We start from the raw sequence: 23,005 nt of genomic DNA, 5'->3' as shown, positions 1-23,005 counted from the left end.
ACATTTGTCACTCCCACTTCGAAGTTTTTGTTTTATCAAAGTTGTTGACCTCTTATATCGGAAGTTTGATGATATCAATCCATCCCAACTGCTGACAGTGACAACATGGATGGAATCAGTTACGTCAGAGGCAACAGTGGGGCCAATGTGGCCCGATACTCACCCTCCCCTCTCCACCTTTACTCTACTCACCCCCCCTCTGCCACTCCCTTTCTTTCCATCTCGCAAACGCAGTATGTCCCGCCTCCTACCTTCTCCGCTGTGAAAGACGCTGCGACTTTAACGTTCCCTCTGCCCGTCCTCGACACCCGGGGACACGTCCACAGTCCTCTTCACTGGTCGACCTCATCACCCCGACACTTTCAGCTCTCTTCAAGAAAATTAGGACTACTTCAGTTTCAAAGCCCGTCAACTTCTCTGTGCAACGTTCAAGTCGTAAGGTAAGGCAAAAAAAAAGGGGAAAAAAAAGCTAGCCAGGTGCGTGTCACGACAGGTGCCGCAGCGACAAAAAAACCTGCTTTTCTCACAGAAGACTCACTCCTCTGTCTTACTTTCTTTATCTCTACCAGAAGTGATTTGATAATATCGAAGTGGACACATTGAAACTCTTTGGTAGCGCTTCCCCCACCCCTCAGTTTTTACCGTTCAGGGCACGACAGTCATAACCTCCTGGGACACAGGTGTATTCAGGTTGTTGTGTTGCGTTCACGGACTTTACGTATCAGCCGAACCGTCCAGCAATGTATTAGTATTGGTATTAAAACAATGCAAATCCCAAACACATTCAAACTATGTTATGTAGTTATGTAGTTGTATGGAGTTATGCAGTTTTTGTTTTTATGTCTGTCAAATTTTGCGACTGTTGGCATTAGGTTTGTAAAGCTTTGACTGTCAAAGAGTTATAACTCATACAACATGTTTATGCAATGCTCAAACATTTTTCACAGCAAATATATATATTTTTAGTATGAAATAGTAGGACAAACACAGGTTATCTATAGCAATAACTTAGGGGTTCACTCTGCAAACATGTTTCCTGTGTTTTCTGCATGTGTTCCAATAAAGTGATTTGAGAAATGATTACACTCTACTGGCACTACATCATTGTTTTAATCACCAAATTCAACAGTCGCTCTCTGACTCTCAGATATCACTTTATGATTCCATTACACCCATTGGAAAGTTGAAAAAAAGATTGCTGTCAAACTCCACATGTTCACTGGGCTGTACTGTGTGTTCAGAGAGTTAAGGTGAACCACACCCCTGTTAAACAGTGAAGACTCATGCAAAATGATCACCTGATGTTAAAAAAAAAAAATCTGCAGGCAACAGGTGACAAGGCCAATTTGTACATTAAACTCTGAAGTGCATGTCAGTTGAGATTCATGGAGATTAATTGAATCCTTAGACTAATTCAGTGTTGTTAGAACATTCAAAATGTCTGTATTTGTTGTGGGCAGTGCCTTTGACCAGGGATAAAAGGATACAATTTACTTAAACAGGGAAAATCTGTCACTAAAACGTTGTGTACACAATGGTGTAAGTTGTTTGCTTATGTATGTGTATATATATATATATATATATATATATATATATATATATATATATATATATATATATATATATATATATATATATATATATATATATACATATATATATATATACATATATATATATATACGTATATATGTATATATTTGTGTATATATATGTATATATATGTGTGTATATATATATGTATATATATGTATATATATATATATATGTATATATATATATATATATATATATGTATATACATACATGTATTCCTCCCAAGGAAGTGCTTAAATGCAACTGCAGATAACTGAAGAAATGTTTTATTGAGCTTTTATGAGAGAAGAACAGTCAAAGGATCACATCTTCATACAGACCCATTACTTTCGTTGCTGCGATTCAACATAAATTTTAGCCACCTACCCAATTTAGTTTCACTGAAATACTGACCAGGAATGGACCACACAGAGTTACACATACACATCCAATATTCCTAGTAGTAGTTTAGTTTGGATTTTATGCTCATTTCATTATAAATTATTGATTTTTTGATGCTAAAATTTCCAGTTTAACTATAGATTTGTATGTAAAAAAAATATTGCTACATTAAAAGGATCACAACCACAACAGCTATTTGCACATGACAAGTCAAAGCCTGTCTGACCTGTTTCTGTGTGTTGATGGCTCCGTTGTGGAGGTAGTATGAGAGATGAAACAACACGTAACATTTAATAGATTTTTTTTTTTTTTTCCTAATTTGAGGAATTTGTTCTATAAATGGAATGGGGAATTTCCGTTTGGTCTGTATTGTTAAATGAGAACAGTGATGAGATGATGTTGGTGGGTGGTATTTTTTCGTGTTGTATTTTTGTAGGCTATTTTGCAAATTACATTTTATGCCTGTATTATGTGTTGATACAAAAAAAGTATGAATTTCTTTTTGTATGTGAGAGAATGAGTGGTGTTTTCTCAACATGTTATACAGAGAAAAGAAGACTTCTCTTATAGTCATCATGTTGGCCTTTGTTAATTGCTGACAAAGCTTTATGAGATGAGGGCATGCAAATAGAGCATGTTGCAATCATAAACAACTCATGTTCCATGGCAAAGGAAAATCATTGCTTTTTTTTCCACTTTCTTTTGTCTTCTACAAAATTCAAGATCTAAAGGCTCTGGACCTGCTGTGTGACCAAGTTTCTTTTTGGTTTAGATTTTTTCAATAAAAAAAAATCCAAACAAAAATGATGACTGTCAGACTAACCTTGAAAATTGATTGAACTGTCTTGCGTTTGACTCACTGAGCTCATGGACTCCTACTGTGTAGCAGCACAGCTGCTCTCCCTGCTGTGCTATATCAAGAGAATATTGGTCTCGATTGTGGTATTAGAGAGTGATAATCACTGCATCATTACTGTCTTGTGTCACTCTAAATTGTAGTGCTGTAGTTCTCGAGATCAACACCAGTCTTGTCTACTTTTGAAGGTCTTGTCTTGGACTTGGGTGCATTTTACTTGATATTGGACTTGAGTTAGGGTTAGGACTTGGAGTTCAAGACCATAAATTATGTATTTAGAAGAACTTTTATTGTTAATAGATGGAAACTACAACATGTAGTGGGAATGTTTAGTCACTGATAACAGCTGCTATCCCTCCCGCCCCATTTATATGAAATTAATTAAAACAACATGAAGAGGAGAAGCTGTGTATTTGTTTGGAAGCAGAAGTGTCCTCAAGTTCTCTTTTATTGAGTCTGCTTTTCTAACCCACAAAGAATTTATATGCATATATCTAAAAAAATAAATACAAAAACTCTACAGAGTGCGATACCAATTAAGTAGTACGACCGAGGAACTGTTTGTGTGGAGTTTGAGTGTTCTCCCTGTATGCTTGTGGGCTCCCTCTGGGTTCTTCAGCTTCCTCCCACAGTCCAAAAACACATAATTAGGCTAATTGAACACTATTTGACTGTAGGTGTGAATGTTACAAGTGAATGGTTGTTCGTCTCTGTATATTGGTCCTGCGATGGACTGACAACTTGTCCAGGGTGTGCCCTGCCTTTTGTCGTATGTCAGCTAGGATTGGCTCTCAGCGTCTTCAGCTCTGCCATCTGTCTTTTAGACAGTACCCCTGTCTCCAGGGCATATATGGAAAAGAGAATTTCATTGCAGAGATAACATGTTAACTTAACACAACGCATCCTGTCCTCACTGCCTTCATGTAGCTCTTCCCTTTCACTTTTGTTGCTGTCCTTCTGTTACACATCACCCCTGACACTCATCTCCATCCACTCCACACTGCATGTACTCTCTTCTTCACCTCTTGTCCATTGCTTTGGATGTTTTTTGTATTGTTTTAACACATCCAATTGCTACCTCTACTCCTTGCATCTTCACCGTACTACCTGTCTCACTGTGACAACACTATTATGGACAGAAATTCCTTTCTACAAAAGTTGTAACTGGTTTGATTTTCAATAACGCTCAACAGAAAACAAGTCAAGACAAGCCAATGAATTGGAGATGATTAGAGAGTTAATTATTACAAAATTTTGTCTTTTAAAAGTGGCAGTTGCTTTCACAAAAACTGCCCGACTCTCAATTTTTACCCTTGCAATTTTATGCAAATAAAGGGCAATTTCCATAAAACATAGTGTTTTATACAACAAGCAAATCCATGTAGTGCTTTTGAATCATTGATTAGATTACATGCAACTGCTCGATCTTATTCATCTATGTGTACTTTATCATGACCTATATTACAGTATGCTACACGTTTTATTTCCCCTCTCTGTCTCCACGCTGGTCCTCCCATTGTTTTGTATTGTTTAATTCGCTTAATTCACATAATTTCCTCATCCCTCCCTGTGTGTGCGGAAACCAGACTCCAATGTTAGTAACTCAAGTCATGAAGCATCGCGGCCCTCAGTAGACAGTGGTTGGTTTCTATAGTTACCAACAACAGTCTGGACTGAGAGGTGTTGTTAACGATATCCTCAGGACAATACTGAACTGAATGTGTCCGTAGTGAGTCCTTTTCCTATTAGGCCACAGGTCTTTTCAAAGAGAAACTCCATATTATGTACGAGCAGGTGGTTGATATACTATAATCCTGTGTGGAAGCTAACAGAAGAAACAATAGGCCAGGCCCTTTTGTGTAGATTCAGATGTAATGGTAATGACATCATCAGAGAGTACTCAACTGTAAGTTGTCACCGTTCTGTTTCGTCCTCACAACAGTTATTGGTAAAGCTAAAGCCGTTAAAGCAACAACTCTTTCAAAATAATTTGGATGAATCTCTGACTTGTAGAGATTGAGAGAGAATGGACTCTTTCTTTCCAGCTCTACATCATTAGTTAAAAGTTAGTTTTCATTAATCCCCTTAGGGAAAGTATTCCTCTGCATTTTGGCTGCCACACTGAGTAGCGCCCGGGGAGCATTGGGGGTTGGGTACCTTGCTCAGGGGTACCCCAGCCCTTTTTGGCCGGGTGGGGATTTGAACCGGCGACCCTCTGGTTACAGACTTGGCCACGGACTGCCCCCGCGGATTAAGCTCTGTCCTTCCACTTTGTATGTTTTTGAGCCAATAGGAACAGTGGAAGAGGTGTGATACTTAATGATTGTTAGTAGGGATGTTAATGATAAACCATCAGTTGGTTGATTGCAGTTAAGCATTTTAGGTACTTTGAGAATTAATTAACTAGAGCAGTGGTCACCAACCTTTTTGAGCCCAAGATCCCTGACCTTGGCCGTAAATAAAGGGAAGATCTACCTATTCAAATATTAAGAGAAATAAAGCCAAAGTACTTCCAATTCGAGACCTTTTATTTCTGTAAACTCTGGCATTTTAATTAGGTCTTGACCTTCACTTTAAGAACCGTGCATCACACCATGAAACAAAGAATGAAGGCAATATATTACAGAATTATGTTTATGGTAGGAAAAAAAACCCAACACATTTTATGATGAGTAGATCATATGTAGTGCCATTGATAAGAGTTAACTGTGAAGCTTATTCTTGTAAGAGAGCAGTGGTGCCTTGTGTGTGTGTGTGTGTGTGGGGATCAAGGTGAGGGTTGAGCAAAGAGACGGTGTGTGTGTGTATGTGTTGTGTGAGAGACACGTGAGGACAGCGACTGGGCAGAGCAAAGAGAGTTTCATGAGGCACGGATGTGTTTTGCTCTTTGCCTGTCGGAAGCCTAGTGTCCGTTTGTTCACTATCTGTCTGTTAGAGAAAGGGAGTTCGTCTGAAGCAGCTATAGGTCTGGCCCTGGAAGTAGCATCTCCCCTGTGCTTTCCGACTGTAGTCTGAAGCTAAGGAAAGTTCACCCCGGTGTTGTCTTAAGTTTGGTGGCATGACATATACACTGGTGTTATTATGTAGGTGTATCGGTTTCTAATCTGGAGGTTTATGATGCATTGCTCTCTGATCATATGCCTGTTCTCTTTGATAGTTCTCTTATTTGTTCTGATTAAAACATGCACTTCTGGGCAATTATGTCGCTAGCATCCAGATTATTTGTGTAGTCCTCTTCATTAAATACCATGGAGCTGACCTTGTACTTTCACTCCATCTGTGCAGTAACCCAGGATGAAGTAGTTCCACTTAAAACCAGGCACCCCAATCCTACACCTCAGCCCTGGTAAAATGATGTCACTTGAGCTGTCAGATGAGTGTGCAGGAGAGCAGAGCATAAGTAGAAGAAAGACGAGCTGCAGGTGTCTCTTGGTGTGCTAAAAGACAGCTGACGACATTACAGTACACAGTTAAAGGCAAAAATAGAAATATTTTCCAGAGGTCATTGCATCAAATTGTTAAAAGCGTTCTAAATGCTCCCCACTCTACAGGTCACTTGTTAAGTAGTTCAAGCCTGTATCCCTCTCCACTTTAAAGTAGAATATTGGTCATAGCACTTCATAGTTTGTTCTACTTGAAGCTCTTACTTACTTCTAGCTCTTATTTGTACCCAAATGTTTAAATGCACTTTTGTAAGTCGCTTTGGATAGAAGCGTCTGCTAAATGATATGTAATGTAATGTAATGTAATGTAATGTAATGTAATATGAGTGTGAAACCTCCAGGTCCCTACAGCACGTGGAGATCCACCCACATTTTTAGGATTGTTAAGTAGTTTTAACTTATCTACAGTTCGGCACTGTTCTGCTTGATTTCTGTGCTGTCCCTAAATACACCAGACTCCTCTGTTAAATGTAGAGATTTCCCTGGTAGTTGTTGGAGATTAACCCACGTTTTTAGAAATGTTAAGTAGTTTTAACCTGGTACCTGGTACTATGCTAGTGGAAATGCTACTTAAACCATAGTGTGGCGAGGCGAGTAGAGCCAGTGGAAATACGCCATGTGTGTCATGTTTTGTTCTCACATATGGAAGCTGTTGTGCTCTGCCTGTGTTCATGTTTTGATATTTTGCACTGTTATTGTACAGCACTTGTACAACGGTGTTATTTTAAAAGTGCTTTATAAATAAATTGGATTGGATTGATATTATGTGCTCATTCTGTTGTCTTTCATCCGCCCTCTCCATTCAATTCCTGTGGGAGAAACACAATAGTTGTCTGAAGAAGGACTGCCCAGAAACACATGGCAAAAGCATGAAAAATGCACAGACGATGCCTGAGGCGCTTGAAGCTCGTGCTCCTGTTGCATCCGTTGTTAATAAGCAACCAAAACCTGGTAGCTGCTATGACAACTGAATTAATTAACAAGTTAAACTAAGAAAAATAATCAAAACAAAGACAATGGATTATCAGCACTGTGTTTCTTTCACGCCAGCTTTGCAGCTTGAAGCATGAATTGAACTGAAAAACCCAAAAACCTTGTCATGTCTCTGTGCATCCGCTCCTTTACCGAATAATTCAGGAGCTTTCTCTGGATAATGGGGAGATTGACCTACTCCTCTGGCCCGACTTGCAAAGGACACGTTGCTGCTTTTCAAAAAGTTTATACTGTATGTGTTGATCTCAATTGCGATGCAGTCACAACAGATGCATGTCCTGACTGCGCCGCTCTCGCTTTTGTATCTGATTTTTCAAGCAACAGCCTTATTATTCTATTAAGCTATGCAAATGCATTTAGCAGTGCTGAAGCAGAAGCTGAAGCAGAAGCTGAAGAAATGTAATACTTTCTCTTTAAGAACTCTCCCTTCTGGATGCAAACCCCCTTGACAAGCAAAAGGCAAATGCACCACGTTTCACCAGGTTACTAAGGTGACACCTGTGTATCCCACAAACATCTGTGTCATAAGAGAGTGTTTCTTTTGCAGCCTTACTGTGATGAAAATACTTGTGGGGCTGACAGCAGAAAATAACCACTTGTACTAGTTAGAATGACAGCTTGTCCTAGCATCCATTGGACGAGTGGCAGGGTGTTCCATGAAAGGTCACCAGAGTGACACATATGGATGGATTCAGGCTCAATCTCGACCATATTTGACTTTCCATTTCCCAAGTATCCAGTGGAATAAAATGCACACTGACCTGACCTTTAAACCCCTTATAGGCGAGATCTGTGACATTCCACTGGTTATGTATTTGTAACAGGCAAGAGTCCTCTTTCACAGTCAGTGCACAGCAGTTTTCATTGGCTTTGTCTGAAATGTGTTCTAGTATACTACATGTTGGTTGGAATGCAATGTTACAAAAAAAATTGGGTGGGGGCAGGTTCATGTAAAGTAGATATGTGAAAAATTAAGTGACTTGCTGCAACCTAAGCTCATGCTGTTGAGACATTTGGAATACTCATTCAATGTTCTGAGCTTCTTTTTTTTTTTTTTGTGAATCACTTTCTTAGTTCCTTTATGTCTGAGTCCGAATCCACAATCACACTTTTGCTCATGGAGTGTGATTGTGAAGGTGAGACTATGATTAAAAAACAAAAAAACACAGGTAAGTAAGGGATATTTAACGACGTTTCCAGTGTTGAATATTAAACCAAGTGAGAATCAGAATGAGTGTAGGCATAGTGCACAAAGGCTATGACATGGCCCCATGATACCAAGATAATAGGTCTTTGTGTTGGCAAAAAGAACATGAATGTTTAGAATGACGTTGGTGCTACCCACACCATGTCATGAAAACTGTGCACGATAAGAGGGGACGAAGAGAAAATATCAATGTTTAATTAAGACTGCTAAATTGCTGAGCAGAAAAATGTAGGGTTGTTATCAACCCAGAAAATCCTGGTGGAATGTTGTGGTGCCTACTGAAATGTTCAGATGAAGTAAATCAACATTGTATCTTTATTAGACCACATTAAAAAGTTAGTATTTGCAGCATTTGAAGTATCTTTAATGTAATTGTTGGACCAAACATGCAGTATTTCATCCAGAGGAGACTAGTGAATGAGAATGATTAATTGCAGATTAAACAGAATGGGACTGGTAGTGGCGAAAGTACACTTAATTCCAAAGCCACTGAATAGTCGTTAGCTGTAAGTAGGTTTCAATTGGCTTGACTCGTAGGCACTGTTGTAATTCATCAATCACAAAGGTGAGAGAGAGTTGTGTGAAGGGTTTGCACATTTATTTCCACTTGCCGTACATCCAAGTAACATTTCTATCCACATGTATCCAAGCTTCTCGAGGATCAACGACACAAAAAATATTCCCTTGATGTCCAGTTTGTGAATGACGATCTATAGATTCCGAGAGTAAGACAACGCAACCTAATGTCACGTAGTGACCTGACGGTCAAAAAAAAACCTGATTATACCAAAACCTAGAATACAGCTTCTAAACGGACACATGCATCCAACTGCGAGATACGTACATATCTTCGAATTCCTTTATCTATCATAGCCGTCAAAGATATCAAAGTCTCCATGGTAGCTTTTATCCAAAGACAAAATAACATCAGAAAGGCCACAAAGCCACGTTCCTTTCCTTTAATTTAATCAAAGGCTTAAGGCCAACAATTAACTACTTCTACTATTAATAAATTACATTGTAACAAGTGTCAAATCTTGCATCAACCACCTGGCGTAACCCTGAACTTAAACTAACTTAACTCTGGCTCCTACATGACTTTTTAGTGTCTGGCACTTGGGACACAGAGGGCGATAACAAAGCTAAGGTCTACTGCTTCTACTACTTCTGAGCAGCAACTACGTAATCCTTCAAAGTTCAGACACTGGCGGTGATGTTGGTTGGTGACCTGGTGAGACTGCTGAAGGATGAAGAATGATTGATCAGTTGGGATTAGACTTGGTAGTGATGCGTTGGATGTTGTACATGACAGCAGAGTGACAATTATGGAAGAGACAACGTTATTTGAAAGTCAAGAATGTGATTTTTATTTCTTTTGATCTTTTATCTTTTTCAGACAGGTTTACAATCAGTAAACATTTTCTGTTTTGATAGCATTAATGGTATCTTAAACATGCTGTTAATTATTTTCTATCCAAAAAACTAACTAACAACTAATTGATTTGTCAGTCTCTATTGAGATTTTTTCTTTCAACTAACTGTTGCCTCCTTACACATTAGGATCTAATTCAAAAATGCAATTTATTGTATTAAATATGTATTGTTTTTACAGCTTTTTATTGACATGCATTGCTAACATTACTTCTGTCTTTATTATTTCAGCCATGCTACTACCCTCGTCTTTATTCCTCCTACTTGGCCTCCTCAATTGGTGTCCCACTGCATCATGTGCAAAAGTGATCGTGGTCCCACCCATCATGTTCGAATCACATCTCTACATCTTCAAGACTTTGGCAACGGCTCTTCTCCAAGAAGGCCACGAGAGCCATTTTTTGGTTTCAGAAGGCCGTGAAGTGCCCGACTCTCCTGACTACCACTTTCAGCGCTATACCGGGATCTTTAACAGCAGCACTGCAGACAATTTCCTTCAGTCCAAAGTCAGTAACATCTTCTCGGGCCATCCGACATTTCTGGAACTGTTTGACATTCTTGACCACTACTCTCAGAACTGTGATGCTGTTGTTGGCAATGTTGAGGTAATGACCCGCCTCAAGGAGGCCAAGTTCGACCTGCTGCTTGTGGACCCAAATGAGATGTGTGGTTTTGTGATAGCTCATATCCTGGGCGTGCAGTATGCCGTGTTCAGCACAGGTTTGTGGTACCCTGCTGAAGTTGGTGCCCCAGCTCCGCTGTCCTATGTACCTGAATTCAACTCATTGCTGACAGATCGCATGTCTCTGCTGCAGAGGATCACAAACACTGCTGTTTACCTGGTGCAACGATTTGGAGTCCATTATATTGCATTACCCAAGTATGACAAGATTATGAAGAAACATGGAGTGAAGCCACAAGTCGCTATGGCTGACTTGGTCCAAGGCAGCCGGCTGTGGATGCTGTGTACTGACATGGCCCTGGAGTTCCCCAGGCCCACCCTGCCACATGTGGTGTATATAGGAGGCATCCTCACCCAGCCCCCCAACCCACTGCCTCAGGTTAGTACTGATTTGTACCTGAAGTTGTGTTATGTCATTCACACTTCTTGTAGCGTGTTTTGATAATCTGTATGTCCATGGGAGTAGGAGTGGTTGATATAGATACAGTCTTTCACAATGCAAGTCATTTTATACCACGTTATCATTTTACATGTCGTTTATTCTCTGATAATCATACAGGGCATACTTATGTACAACAGTTCATATCTGAGCCTTGAAGATTGTCCTATTAATATCTCCTGACATCCATTATTTCTCCATGACATGCTTTTTGCGTGCGACTGGTGACAGACGCACTGCAAAACAATAAAATGCCTAGATGATGCAGTGTTTGTGAGCCCATGCAAATGTATGGTAATTTATGTTTAGCCATATTGCATGCTTCATACTGACTTGGTTGAGGTTTGTTCTTCATCAAGTATAATGTAGGTATATTAATTGTCTTATTAATATATATATGTGTATATGTATATATATACATATGTGTGTACATATATATATATATATATATACACATATTCACAAAATATTTAAAACTCATTGAAGCGGAAATCGATTATACACATAGCGCCGTGGGACTTGGCTGCAACATGTATGATGGAGCGCAGTTACATACAGTAACTGCACACATCTCAGTTCAAGTTTGACTAAGTTTCAGTGTTTCTGTATCTACACTTGCTTGTTGCCATTGTCTCTGCTACCACTTGGTATATCTTATTATCACATTCCGCTACAAAGCGAGCCTTTATAGATGACGCTGGGGTGAGGATGGGTTTGGGTTGAATGGACATGGTAGGTTTTTTGGATCAGAGAGGAAGGGGATTCATGGAGAGCAGAGGCGGGTGGTGACGGGGCTTAGTCCAGCATTCGCATGCCGAGGGCGCAGGCTGTCGGTATCTACTGCAGAGGATTTTGGAATGCCATTCCTGCCAATAGAGAGCATTGTGTCATGCTGTGTGGAGGGAGTTATAATGGAAGTGGAGGGAGAACGAGGCCATTGTTCTGGCAGGGTGCTGTGGACACTAAGACTCTTTTATGGGGTCACTGAGGCTGCGTTGTAGAGACAGTAGGGTTGTGCAGCTGGGACACAGAGCCCAGTGTGCCCCTTAGGTTGCTCCGTGCCAGTTCCAGCCTTAGTTGCCGCAGCTGGACTATTGGCGCCCCTCCCAAATTTGTCCTCCGTTTCTGTCACTCCAGCATGGCCGCTCCCAGAACTCTCCACACCCACTGTCAGTCCATGTAACCTCATTTACCTTTCTCAAATTAGTGTTGTAATTAAAAAAAACATCAACAAAAAAATTTTACCAGACAAAATACAAACACAAACACACGCTCCTGTGTATGTTTTGACTCAACATCATATAAAATTGTCAGTCAGTAACATTAAATAAGACCCACATGACTGATTGATTTATAAAAATGAATAATAAAAAAATCTTTTGAGCTTAGCTGCTAAATTAAACTGACAGCAATGCAATGAAATTATAATTTTTTTTATTTGTTGTACTCCTTGTATTTCTACAGGATTTTGAAGCTTGGGTGAATGACACAGCGGAGCATGGCTTTGTGGTTGTGTCGTTTGGAGCCGGGGTCAAGTACCTATCTCATGACATCGCTCACAAACTGGCAGGAGCCCTCGCCAGGTTGCCCCAGCGCGTCATCTGGAGGTAAAGTATCTATTTTCTCACTTTGACCCCACTTTGTACACATCTGTCGGTAGAACTGGACGTGAACGCTCTCACTGTGTAAATATGTATACTATAAACCACCAGCATGTGCTGCACTATTTATACTCTGGTTACTTATTATGAAATAATAAGTGTGTTTATACATGTTTATACTTTGTAACAGACTTGATCCAGCATCACTGACTGAATAATCATAAACACTAATCATTATGGCTTCAGTCATTTTTTATTGATATGTGATATCTGGTTTTCAAATAATAAAAACATTACGCAGACTAATTGCAGAAATAGCTGTGATTAATTACAATAAATACATTAACACTAAGGCAGCATTTTTAAAAATCACATTTTAGTGTTTAATAACTTTAAATATAACACATTCTCTCCAGTGAACATGCCACTCCCTTTTTAAAGACAACAGAAAATATCTTTCTCTTGCGTACCTTAAAGAGAAGAGCATGGTTACACCTCACTACAGCTGTGCCATCAAAAAGCAGCTGCGTCAATTTAAAAAAAAAAAAAGAATCTCTTGCAATTAACAGAGTAATTGTGACACGTTTTATGAAGAGTTGCATAAAAGTGATTCATTTAGAATTTAAGTTTAGTTACTCACACTGTAGACCTTGCTGAGCCTCAGTCATAAACCTGCAGATAATAACCCACACGTCTGTCCTATAGTAGGTGTAACTAGAGTGGCATGACCACATGACACTAAAGGTCATTTATTTCAGCTGTGGGAAGGGTAAATACACACGTGAGAGGGGACACTAAAGAGGCCAATAAATCTACCAGACTTGAATAGGAGCAGATCTTGTCTTAGGGCAGTTCTACCTGGATCAAGCAATGGCTGCAAAGAGGTCATTCAGAACCAACAGCTCTGTTTTTCTGTCTTGTTATGTTCCACTTAGTACTGTGACCTAATATATTGTCTAACGTAAGACTGAACGATTTGGGTGACATTTCTTCAAATGTCTTACATTTTTAAATCCAGTTTCAGTTCCAATATTCACTGTGTTAAGAACATAAAGAAGTCAACATTAGAACAATTAAATTGCAGCCTTTTGCAATTAGTTAATTGCATTGCTTCAAACTGCAATTTTGAAATTGATTATTTCTTCAGCCCTGGTCTAAAGTGTTTTTTCACACTAAAATGAATGGGTAGACTTGTGCACGCGGTTGATCAACAGCATTCCCACTGTTACTGATTGTCTACTTTATGGTGTTTTACCTCACTCCTGTGCCACTAACTACCACAACAGAAACAAAACAAGCCCATTTATTCTTAGTTCTTTTTTTGACCAGTGGTAAGGGGGCACATGTGTACTTGTTGCAATATATTTGTAACTCTTTCTAAGACCACTAAACTGCAAACTGTGAGTTCAGGATGAATAGATGACATAATGTTCTTCATAGATATCTAAAAGGCTTTGCCACTGACAGATAGGTGAGATGGAAATCTAATCTCTAGTAATCATTTACATGGAAGACTTCCAAAGCAATTCTCCACTGTGTATGACCACAGAAGGAAAAATGCTAAATGTAACAGGAGGGAAAGTGAGACTGAGCCACACTGGTTGACATTTGTTCCATGAAAGTGTTCATTTTTCTCATTTCATTTCAGTATGTTTAAATCGACCACATTCACACACACATTACCATAAAGGTTTTTTTTTTATTTCATCAATGTTTGTAGAGAAGTGAACCTGACATCCAGACTGTAAACACTGTGCATGTTAAAATATTCAGGTATCTGGCCATAGGCTCTGGTACATATTTAAATAGCAAATAGTCCCTTACTTTTATGTCTATAGCTATAAAGCTGGGCTGTGTTAATGGTTAACATGTCCCTGTTTTCAGAGTTTATAGTGGCTGGTGCATTATCATTTTAACAGCACACATACACTGCTTAATCCACACAATTGATCTCTCCTTGATGACTGTGCTAGAAAAAGTTGTTAATTAATGAGCATCATCATAATTGTTGCATTACTGAATTCATCCGGATTGAGTCATTGATCCATTTCATTTGATCACTGGCATTTAGATTGGAATGATGTGACTGAAAGCTGGTCTTGTGCGTTAGCAATGAGTTTACTGTGTATGTCATGTTTACGCATGTCTTGAACAAACCTGGTGTAATTTCACAGCAGATATTTCTCTCGAAATACTAGAATAAATATAGGTTTTTTTACAAATAATATCAAGCAATATGAAGCTGTTTTTTTCTTAAAAATGTGTTAATAACATTTTTTTATTCCTCATATTTTCTTGATTTCTTCCAATAAAGTGATTGAGAAACAAATCTGATGGTGGCCAAAGGCTTTTGCTCAGCACTGTATCTACAAATGCAAAGAACGTGTGTCTGTCTGTCAGTTAATGGCAAAACTGTCCAAAGGGTCGCTTGACAAGCTTTAAAACTTAACAGGTGACTTTTCTAATTAAAGCGTGTGTACCAGTGCCGAGTTGGACGTTGTTTGGACTAGAAATGCAAGAGATATCAGTAAAACAAAAAGCAGGCAGACATTGAAAGGGTACTGTGCTAGTGCTGTACAGATGCGAGGAAACAATGTAGGGCTGAATTGATTTGATTTGTTGTATAATTTTTTGTTTAGTAAAGCCTAATATTTTTTAGTTAAATAGCTATCACTAAATATTTACTCTGCTATATTATTAAAACAAGATGGAGCATTTCCAAATGATAGCATCAAAAATATTAAATAACTACTCTACTCTAATACAAGGATGAGAAGTTAAAGATATGATTTTGGTCCAATATAGTATACTTGACATTGAACAATCAAAAATAGAACGACTTCCTCAAATGATTTGCTAACTACGATATGAATAATTATGTTGGCGTAAAACAATGATGCTTGTGCTGTAGTATACTGGAAACTGGGTTAGACGGCAAACAAGTCACCGAGTTGTAGATTTTGAATCACTGATTGGACCCGGGAGGATCAGGCTGTGGTATGAGGTGTTTGTTTGGAAGTTAATGGATGTCAGAAAGCTTGTCATGTGGTGTGACGTGTGTTGTTATGGGTAAGATTTTCCTTGGCATCACATCTGTTGACACAGTTTTTTGTAAAAGTGATTCACACACCCCTTTGTTCTCAAGCACTGACCTGTGATCATTAGATATGACAATAAAGTGGAGTCACAGATACGTGATCACGTCTGCCGGTCAGGTGAGATGAGGTGAGGTGAAATCATCTGAAAGTGGCTTCTAGTGGCCCTTCTGAACTGAGGCGATGGAAAAGGAAGAGGGCTGATGAGGGACAAGGACCAAGCCAAATGAATCGTGTCATTGATAATTGGCTGCATGAATGTAGGCTTTGATTGGCAGGACACTGAATTGGTGCTTTGTTATGGAGAGAAAGAGATGAAATAGTTTGGGTTAGAGGGGGAAGTAAGTGGAGAAGATGGAGGTCGAAATGTAGCGTGCATGTGCACTGTGTGGTGCATTTGTTGGAAAATGCTTCCACACACGCAGCCACATACATAAGCAGATGCATTTACATCACACAGCAAATGTATGTACATCAGGGGTGGCCAATTAGTTTTCCCAAGGGGCCACATGAGAAAGAGAAAATATTGTTGAGGGTTTGACCAATAGGCTGAGCTCAGTTCTGCTCAATGTTCATTTTATCGCTTTATAAAAAACAGAAAATGTCACCGTTTTGACAAGCTGCAACTGTAAGAATACAAGTTATGTTGCAATGAATGTTTAAATGAAAAAAAATGAGAAGTCTCAGTAAAAACGTCCACAATTATAATGTTTATTCAATCAAAATTCCAAAAAACTATGATTCTGAGTCGGCATTACGTTTATGGCAATTCAAATTGTAATCCTAAACACGGTAACCGTTTTTTTTCCAAACTAAACGCACATCTTTTTTTGTAGCATGAGTATCTTGCTCAAGTTGTTTAAAAAAGTTGTTTACGTTTATTTTCTAATTTCCAATTAACCTTACCCTGTCTGGTCAGGAATGGCCAAAGGGTTGGATGTGGCTTGGGGGGTTGTATCATGCCCAGCTCTGCAATACATAGTCATCACCAGCTCAAATAAAAGGCAGTGGGTTTAAAGCAAAATCTTGACACAGACCTAAGAACAGCTTTTCTTCTCAAACTCGTTTAAATCCACTCAACCAAACCTAGAGCCGAGTCCTGGAGGCATTTTCTTCCTCATCACTGTTGGCCATATGAAACTTTAATCAATCTTCTTCTCATTTTTCAAGGAGCCATTGTGTTTGCGTTTCCCATTGGCCATGCTCTCATTATAGCAATGTCCATTGGCCATGTTAGCATCATCCCTGGTTACCACCTTCTCTGCTTTGGTCCCTGGACTTTCTTAATGCAAAGAAAAGTCCTCTGGAATCGAGTTAACAGTCAACAAATACTTCTAATGCTGGATAACCAGACATTCCAGTTTTCCAGTGAGTCCCTGTTTTCAGTGGGCTGCCCCCAACTGAGGAATGTGGCCAAATGGGCAAAGAGTTGAACATGAAAAAAAAAGATTGGAAAGAGGATAGTGGTAAGTAAAGAGAGGGAGTGGGGAGGAAGACATAAGAGTCTTTTCTCTTTTGAGTCTTTAGTCAATCGTTAACTGCTGAGAGTATGAGGCTTCATTGTTCCGAACATTGTAGTTTGACCATTGTCTTGTGTCACTTTATACGTAAGTAATTCCACTCATCACGCGATACTATTGTAGGATTTAATGACGCAAATGTTATCAATTGACCGTCCAGTGTTCCCCTGGTAATCAGATCCCCTTGTGACACTGTCATTGTATAATATAGCTTTTATATAACATGTTTGTTAGTGACCTGTGATGGATTGGGGGGCTGAACTTGTTATCTGGATCAAGTCTGGTCTCAATCTGGTTCTCAGTAAACAGAATGTATACTACTGAGCTACTGAAGAGCTGTAGTGAAGACTATCTGGTTGTCAGCATTAGCACAACAATTGACTGCATTTGACGAGGCTGAATGTCACATGAAAACATGGTCCACTAAGATGTTGAAGAACTGCCTCAGATTGCATCTCCTTCCATCCTTCATTATTTGTTCTTTCCTTAGGTTCTCTGGAGTACCTCCCAGTAACCTTGGCAACAACACGAAACTTGTTGACTGGATGCCTCAGAATGACTTATTAGGTGAGCATATTTCATATCTTATCGATATATTCTCTATCTGATCTTATCAGCAGTTTATTCAACTGAATCAATGTATGATATATGGTATTGAAACACATTTATTTTACAACAACCTGTTTGCAAACCCTGTGGTTTGAACCCACAAGCTTTGCCTAAAGCTGAAATGTCTTAATATCTCTGGTCCAGGACATGTTTTGACACCATGTTGATCCATTTGTTTTTATGCAAGATGTTCTCTGGGGTGTGGCGGGGTAGGTTTTGAGTAGGCAGGGTTTCTCTCGTACCTGTTTAATAACTCTGTCATAATAAGCCACTGTGAGCCAGTCAGCAATGAGGAATGTTAGACAACATCATGCATTGTAGTCTGCGACAGTGTAATAACACTTGGTTAACCAAAACTCCAAATACTGAGAAATGTTGTTTTACCTTTCTGGCTTTCAGACACGTTTAAGGGACAAGTCATAACAAATATATACTGTACAGCTCTCTTTCTGTCGTGTGACTCACTTTACGTAAATGGAATTAAATGGACCAAAACACAAACACTGGTTAGACGTTGTCTACATGTCATCATCAAATTCTGATACTACAAAGTATGCCACTTGCAATATCCATGTGAGTTATTAAGTAATAGGAAGTCAATTAATTCTTATTATGCCTTTGAGGCATTGTGTTACTGCAACTGTTCAAATGGGACAAATTGTTCTTCCTCTTAGTGGTAAGAGTTCTCTCCCACCATCATTGGTCTGAGGTTTCTATTGCATGATTTCCTATTCTAAAAAAAAAAGGGAAACAGCCAAACAATACACTTCACTCACAAACTCCAATTTCATCCTGTCATCTAGGCCATGCTAACACGAGGGCCTTCCTGAGCCACGGTGGTCTGAACAGCATCTACGAGGCAATGTACCATGGGGTGCCAGTGGTAGGTGTGCCCCTGTTTGGAGACCATTATGACACCATGACTCGTGTGTCAGCCAAAGGTATGGGCATCATGTTACACTGGAAGTACATGACCGAGGACGATCTGTACCAAGCCCTGACCAGTGTCATCAAAGACACCAGGTGAGATTTCCTCCATGGAGGCACACACACACACACACACACACAAACAGCTTTGCATTATCATGTCAATGTTCTTTATTGCCATCTGGTGACTATTTATGGCATTGCAGCTCTTAGATTTCATGATTTACATACAATTTGTAATTTATTGTTTTTAAATAGTTTATTGTGTTTTGCCGTACTAGTTTAAATGTAGTCCAATTAGACTCATTTCTGTGTGGTTTTGTCTCCGCATGAAGGTACCGCCAGCAAGCAAGTCTTCTCTCCAACATTCACAAAGACCAGCCAGGCCACCCCGTGACCAGAGCCGCGTACTGGATCAGCTACATCCTCCGTCACAACGGTGCCAGCCACCTGCGCTCCGCTGTTTATGAGGTTTCCCCCTACCAGTACTTCCTGCTGGATGTGCTTGTCACTGTGGGAGCTGCTTTGGCTCTAACCATCTTTGCTCTGAACCACTTGGTACGCTGGTTGAGAGGAAAGTCCAGGGACCAAAGCAGAGAAGGTGGTCACGCCAGGGATGATGCTAACATGGCCAATGGACATTGCCATAATGAGAGCATGGCCAATGGGAAACACAAACGCAATGGCTCCTTGAAAAATGAGAAGAAGATTGATTAATGTTTTATATGGCCAACAGAGACGAGGAAGAAGTTGCCTCCAGGACTCGGCTCTAGGTTTGGTTGAGTGGATTTATGCAAGCTTGAGAAGAAAAGCTGTTCTTAGGTCTGTGTCAAGAGGCAACTGCTACTCGGAGTGAGCAAGGGGGTCGTAGAAGAACACACAATGCATATTGTGGGGACAGAACGAGGAATTGGATGCTTAGAATCTGTGTGCGTGTGTGCGTGTGTGTGTGTGTGTGTGTGTTGGTGTATGTGCACTGAGGCAAATTTAACGAAGACTTTTAACAACAGCAGCAATTGCATCACAAAACCAAATTGGAGAGTTATTGAGGAAGAAACATCGGAAAGACACATTGGAGGACATTGTTTCTCCATGTGCGTCTTCTCTGCTGCATTGTTCTCCACTGCCTTCCCGAAATACCACTGGAAAGATGAAGAGGGAAAAACCTGAGCGCCAACCCCTCAGAACATCCTCAGAACAAAGCAAAGAAAACAAATAATTAACTTATTTAGGATTTAATATTTTTAACTGCAAACTCTGCTTCAAACTGTGTCTGGTGAAAATGTAAATAGAGGACAAATCTATTTATTCCTGTAAAAAATATGCATTTTAATTATGAACCTTTTGAATTTTAAATTATTACATGTGTTAGTGGTTTGACAACATGGTGGTTTGACAACATGGTGGTACACGTGCCCTTCCTTTGCTAAGCCAATTGTATACACAACACTGTGTCCTTCAATACTAGTAAAAGAAAAAAAAAAAAAAGAACAGGACCGTTGTTAATTGTAAATGTGCATTCATCGGACACAGTCACCGTCCCCACAGTGTCCTGTGGCTTTGTTTTCACCCCCCCAATCAGACTTGAACACATTTGTGACTGCACTGCTGTTTTGCTGCAACTACTGTTGATACTGTGGATGGGCAGGGCCAGTTCAGGAATGTGCTCCAGCTCATCCAGTCAGATGGTCTGGGGTGAGTCATTGATCGAAGACATCATACTTCATCAGTCCCATTGTTTTAATTCTATTTATTAATCAGTGATTCATCACTTTATTGCCATTTTAATGTGACGGTTGGCTCTGTACATTATACCTCTGAGATTTATTTGTTATATAATTAACATGTTTCCTTGTGCTAGTTTTAAATGACACTGCTTTCCTTCCTTGGGTTAAAGGCCTATTTACAATTTAGATTGACATTAAACAATTCTATTAACTTCCAGTGCGAATGATTCTCATCCTGTTTGTGGCCTTTTCAAAATGCAAATGTGTGTATGCAGAATACTTGAATACCACTGTATGAGTGCATGTGTATGACAGATCGATGGATAGATAGATAGATAGATAGATAGATAGATAGATAGATAGATAGATAGATCATAAGCTGAATTTTATGGATGAAATGAGGGCAGATCATGTGTTTTATCCCACTGAGTCCTGTAAAACCCACCTTGTGCTTATTCTGAGTTTGTTTCATCAAATAATATTTATGCCCATGAAACATTCCTTATATTCTTTCAATAAGACTGAACCTAGTTGAGCAATAGTTTCTTTTTTTTTAGTTGTTTTTTTTCTTTTAAGCATCCCGATATATGTCGGTTCACTCCACATTATTTTGCTTGTTTCTTGGTCGGCGTCATTAAAAGCTGCCATGTCTGGTTAATTTAAGTGCAGTTGGAGGGAAGGGTTAAATAGTCATGTCAATCCACTATATACACATTGAGTAATATGTCAGAGTGACATAGATCCATACCCTGAAAATGTCCTTCCTTCATCCAGGGAGTCAAACAGCACAACACATTATGGGGCGAAAGGTTATCTTTGGTATCTTGGTTATGGACATTTCATAGTGGCAGGTGTCATGAACATTGGACTTGCAGTTTATGAACCCACCATGCTGCACATGCTCTTCTCCTTATAGCAGCAAAGGCTACAATACACATACTTTTCACAAGTCTTTCTGGTTTTTTTTTTTTCTTTTTTACAAATGTTTATAATGGCTCACCTATAGACAAACAACAACACTGAAAATTTGAAGGTATCAGAGAAAAATGTCATTACTTAACCAGTCAAAGTTGTTGAGGAATTAACATCCAACCGACATCTTCACAGAGCATGTGTGCTATTTGAGAGAAGCTCCATCATCCCCTTTCTCTGTGAGCTACAACACTTGCACGGCCCCAACCTGTTTTAAACCACGACTTTTATACTTGAAATCATCGTCATTAGTAATAACCATAGCTGTTAAGTACAGGTTGGCCTGCAGGTGCTTCAAAAGCTATGACCAGAGTCAGGAGAACATACATATATATATATATATATATATATATATATATATATATATATATATATATACATACATATATATATATATATATATATGTATATATACATATTAATATACAGTATTAATGTTGTTTTAGCTCACCCACCCATTCCTTTAAGTCACTGTACTTACTCTGCAGTCTGACGTGTCGTTTGTATTTCATCAGCTTGAATACTTTCTTTTGCTCCGTCTTAAAAATGTAAATTTGCTTGTTCCATTCACCCACATGTTTTTCCTCGTCTTAACTTCCTGGTGTATTCTGTGGTCTTGTTCTTTGTCTTGTTCTTCCTCCTCCGTCCTAAACAAGATGTCTCCACTTATTTTGTTTGTTTGTTTTTTTTAAACTTTATTTTTTCTTTGATTTTGACAGAAAGTCCTCACATTTTCCTGTCACGTGTGTCCATGTTGTAAATAGAACAATGTAAACAAAATACTAATGCTGAATAAAATTGACATATTTTGTTTGCAGAGGTGATTGAAGCTTCTTTGCTTAAGGGAGAGAAGACATCCTAATATGACCACAGCTTTGAGTATGTGCAGATTCAGATATTAGTCGTATACAGTCTTTTTTTACAAAATTACACTCACCTTTTTTTGTTGTTTTTTTGTTTGTTAAGTTTACGGATTTTGGATCATATCAGATTTGAAGTTTTTCTTTTTCTGATATGCAATCCTGTGATTATGAGCAATCTTGGACCAATACTGAGTATCATATTGGCTCCTCTTAAAAAATGACCATACGGGCATCTGTTCACCTGCCATATTTTACTGCCAGTGAGAAATGCATGTTACACTGTACAACAGTATACTGGAGAGACAAGAACCGTTTTGGAGACCTGATAAGGCCGATGTTGATTACAGTGGTTGACGCTGCCAGTCTCACTTTGATAGGGGATGTATAGTTTTTCTGTCAGGGAATTGTTACCAAGCAGCAAGAGGTTTTGCAGGTATCAAATGGTAGAATCATCTAAAGTCGCCAACTGCACGCACACATGCACACAAGCTGTGTGGATAGATAGGGTTATCTAATGCTCTGCGCATTTGCTGAGTGAGCTGGGGTAACGAAACACCCAGCCTGGTACCCTACCTTGCTTACTGACCCTCTTAATTATTCACATGGCCTGCAGGGGCCTGTAGACCTCTATCTCTCTCTCACACACACACACACACAAGTATC

General features: G+C 39.2%; 1 protein-coding gene across 1 annotated transcript; it reads left to right on the top strand.

Moving 5' to 3' along the window:
* The first annotated feature begins 248 nt into the window (after positions 1-248).
* On the top strand, positions 249-20,724 carry ugt8 (UDP glycosyltransferase 8). Its single transcript, XM_044028840.1, has 6 exons — positions 249-440; positions 10,139-10,968; positions 12,493-12,635; positions 17,735-17,811; positions 18,657-18,876; positions 19,116-20,724. The coding sequence occupies exons 2-6, from the start codon at positions 10,141-10,143 to the stop codon at positions 19,495-19,497; spliced, it is 1,650 nt and encodes a 549-aa protein (XP_043884775.1). The 5' UTR covers positions 249-440; positions 10,139-10,140; the 3' UTR covers positions 19,498-20,724.
* The last annotated feature ends 2,281 nt before the right edge of the window (positions 20,725-23,005 follow it).

The sequence above is a fragment of the Solea senegalensis genome, linkage group LG6 (genome assembly GCF_019176455.1).
Source record: "Solea senegalensis isolate Sse05_10M linkage group LG6, IFAPA_SoseM_1, whole genome shotgun sequence".
In the NCBI taxonomy this organism is placed as follows: domain Eukaryota; kingdom Metazoa; phylum Chordata; class Actinopteri; order Pleuronectiformes; family Soleidae; genus Solea; species Solea senegalensis.
Note: the sequence above shows the minus strand (reverse complement) of the source record. Positions and strands in the feature narration are given on the sequence as shown.

What these genes read in the sequence shown, in the direction of transcription:
- ugt8 (XM_044028840.1), top strand. Translation starts at nt 10,141, where the DNA reads ATGCTACTACCCTCGTCTTTATTCCTCCTACTTGGCCTCCTCAATTGG. An exon ending in CCCCAGCGCGTCATCTGGAG is followed by an intron (nt 12,636 to 17,734) that starts GTAAAGTATCTA and finishes TTCTTTCCTTAG; the next exon opens with GTTCTCTGGAGTACCTCCCA. An exon ending in GCCTCAGAATGACTTATTAG is followed by an intron (nt 17,812 to 18,656) that starts GTGAGCATATTT and finishes CCTGTCATCTAG; the next exon opens with GCCATGCTAACACGAGGGCC.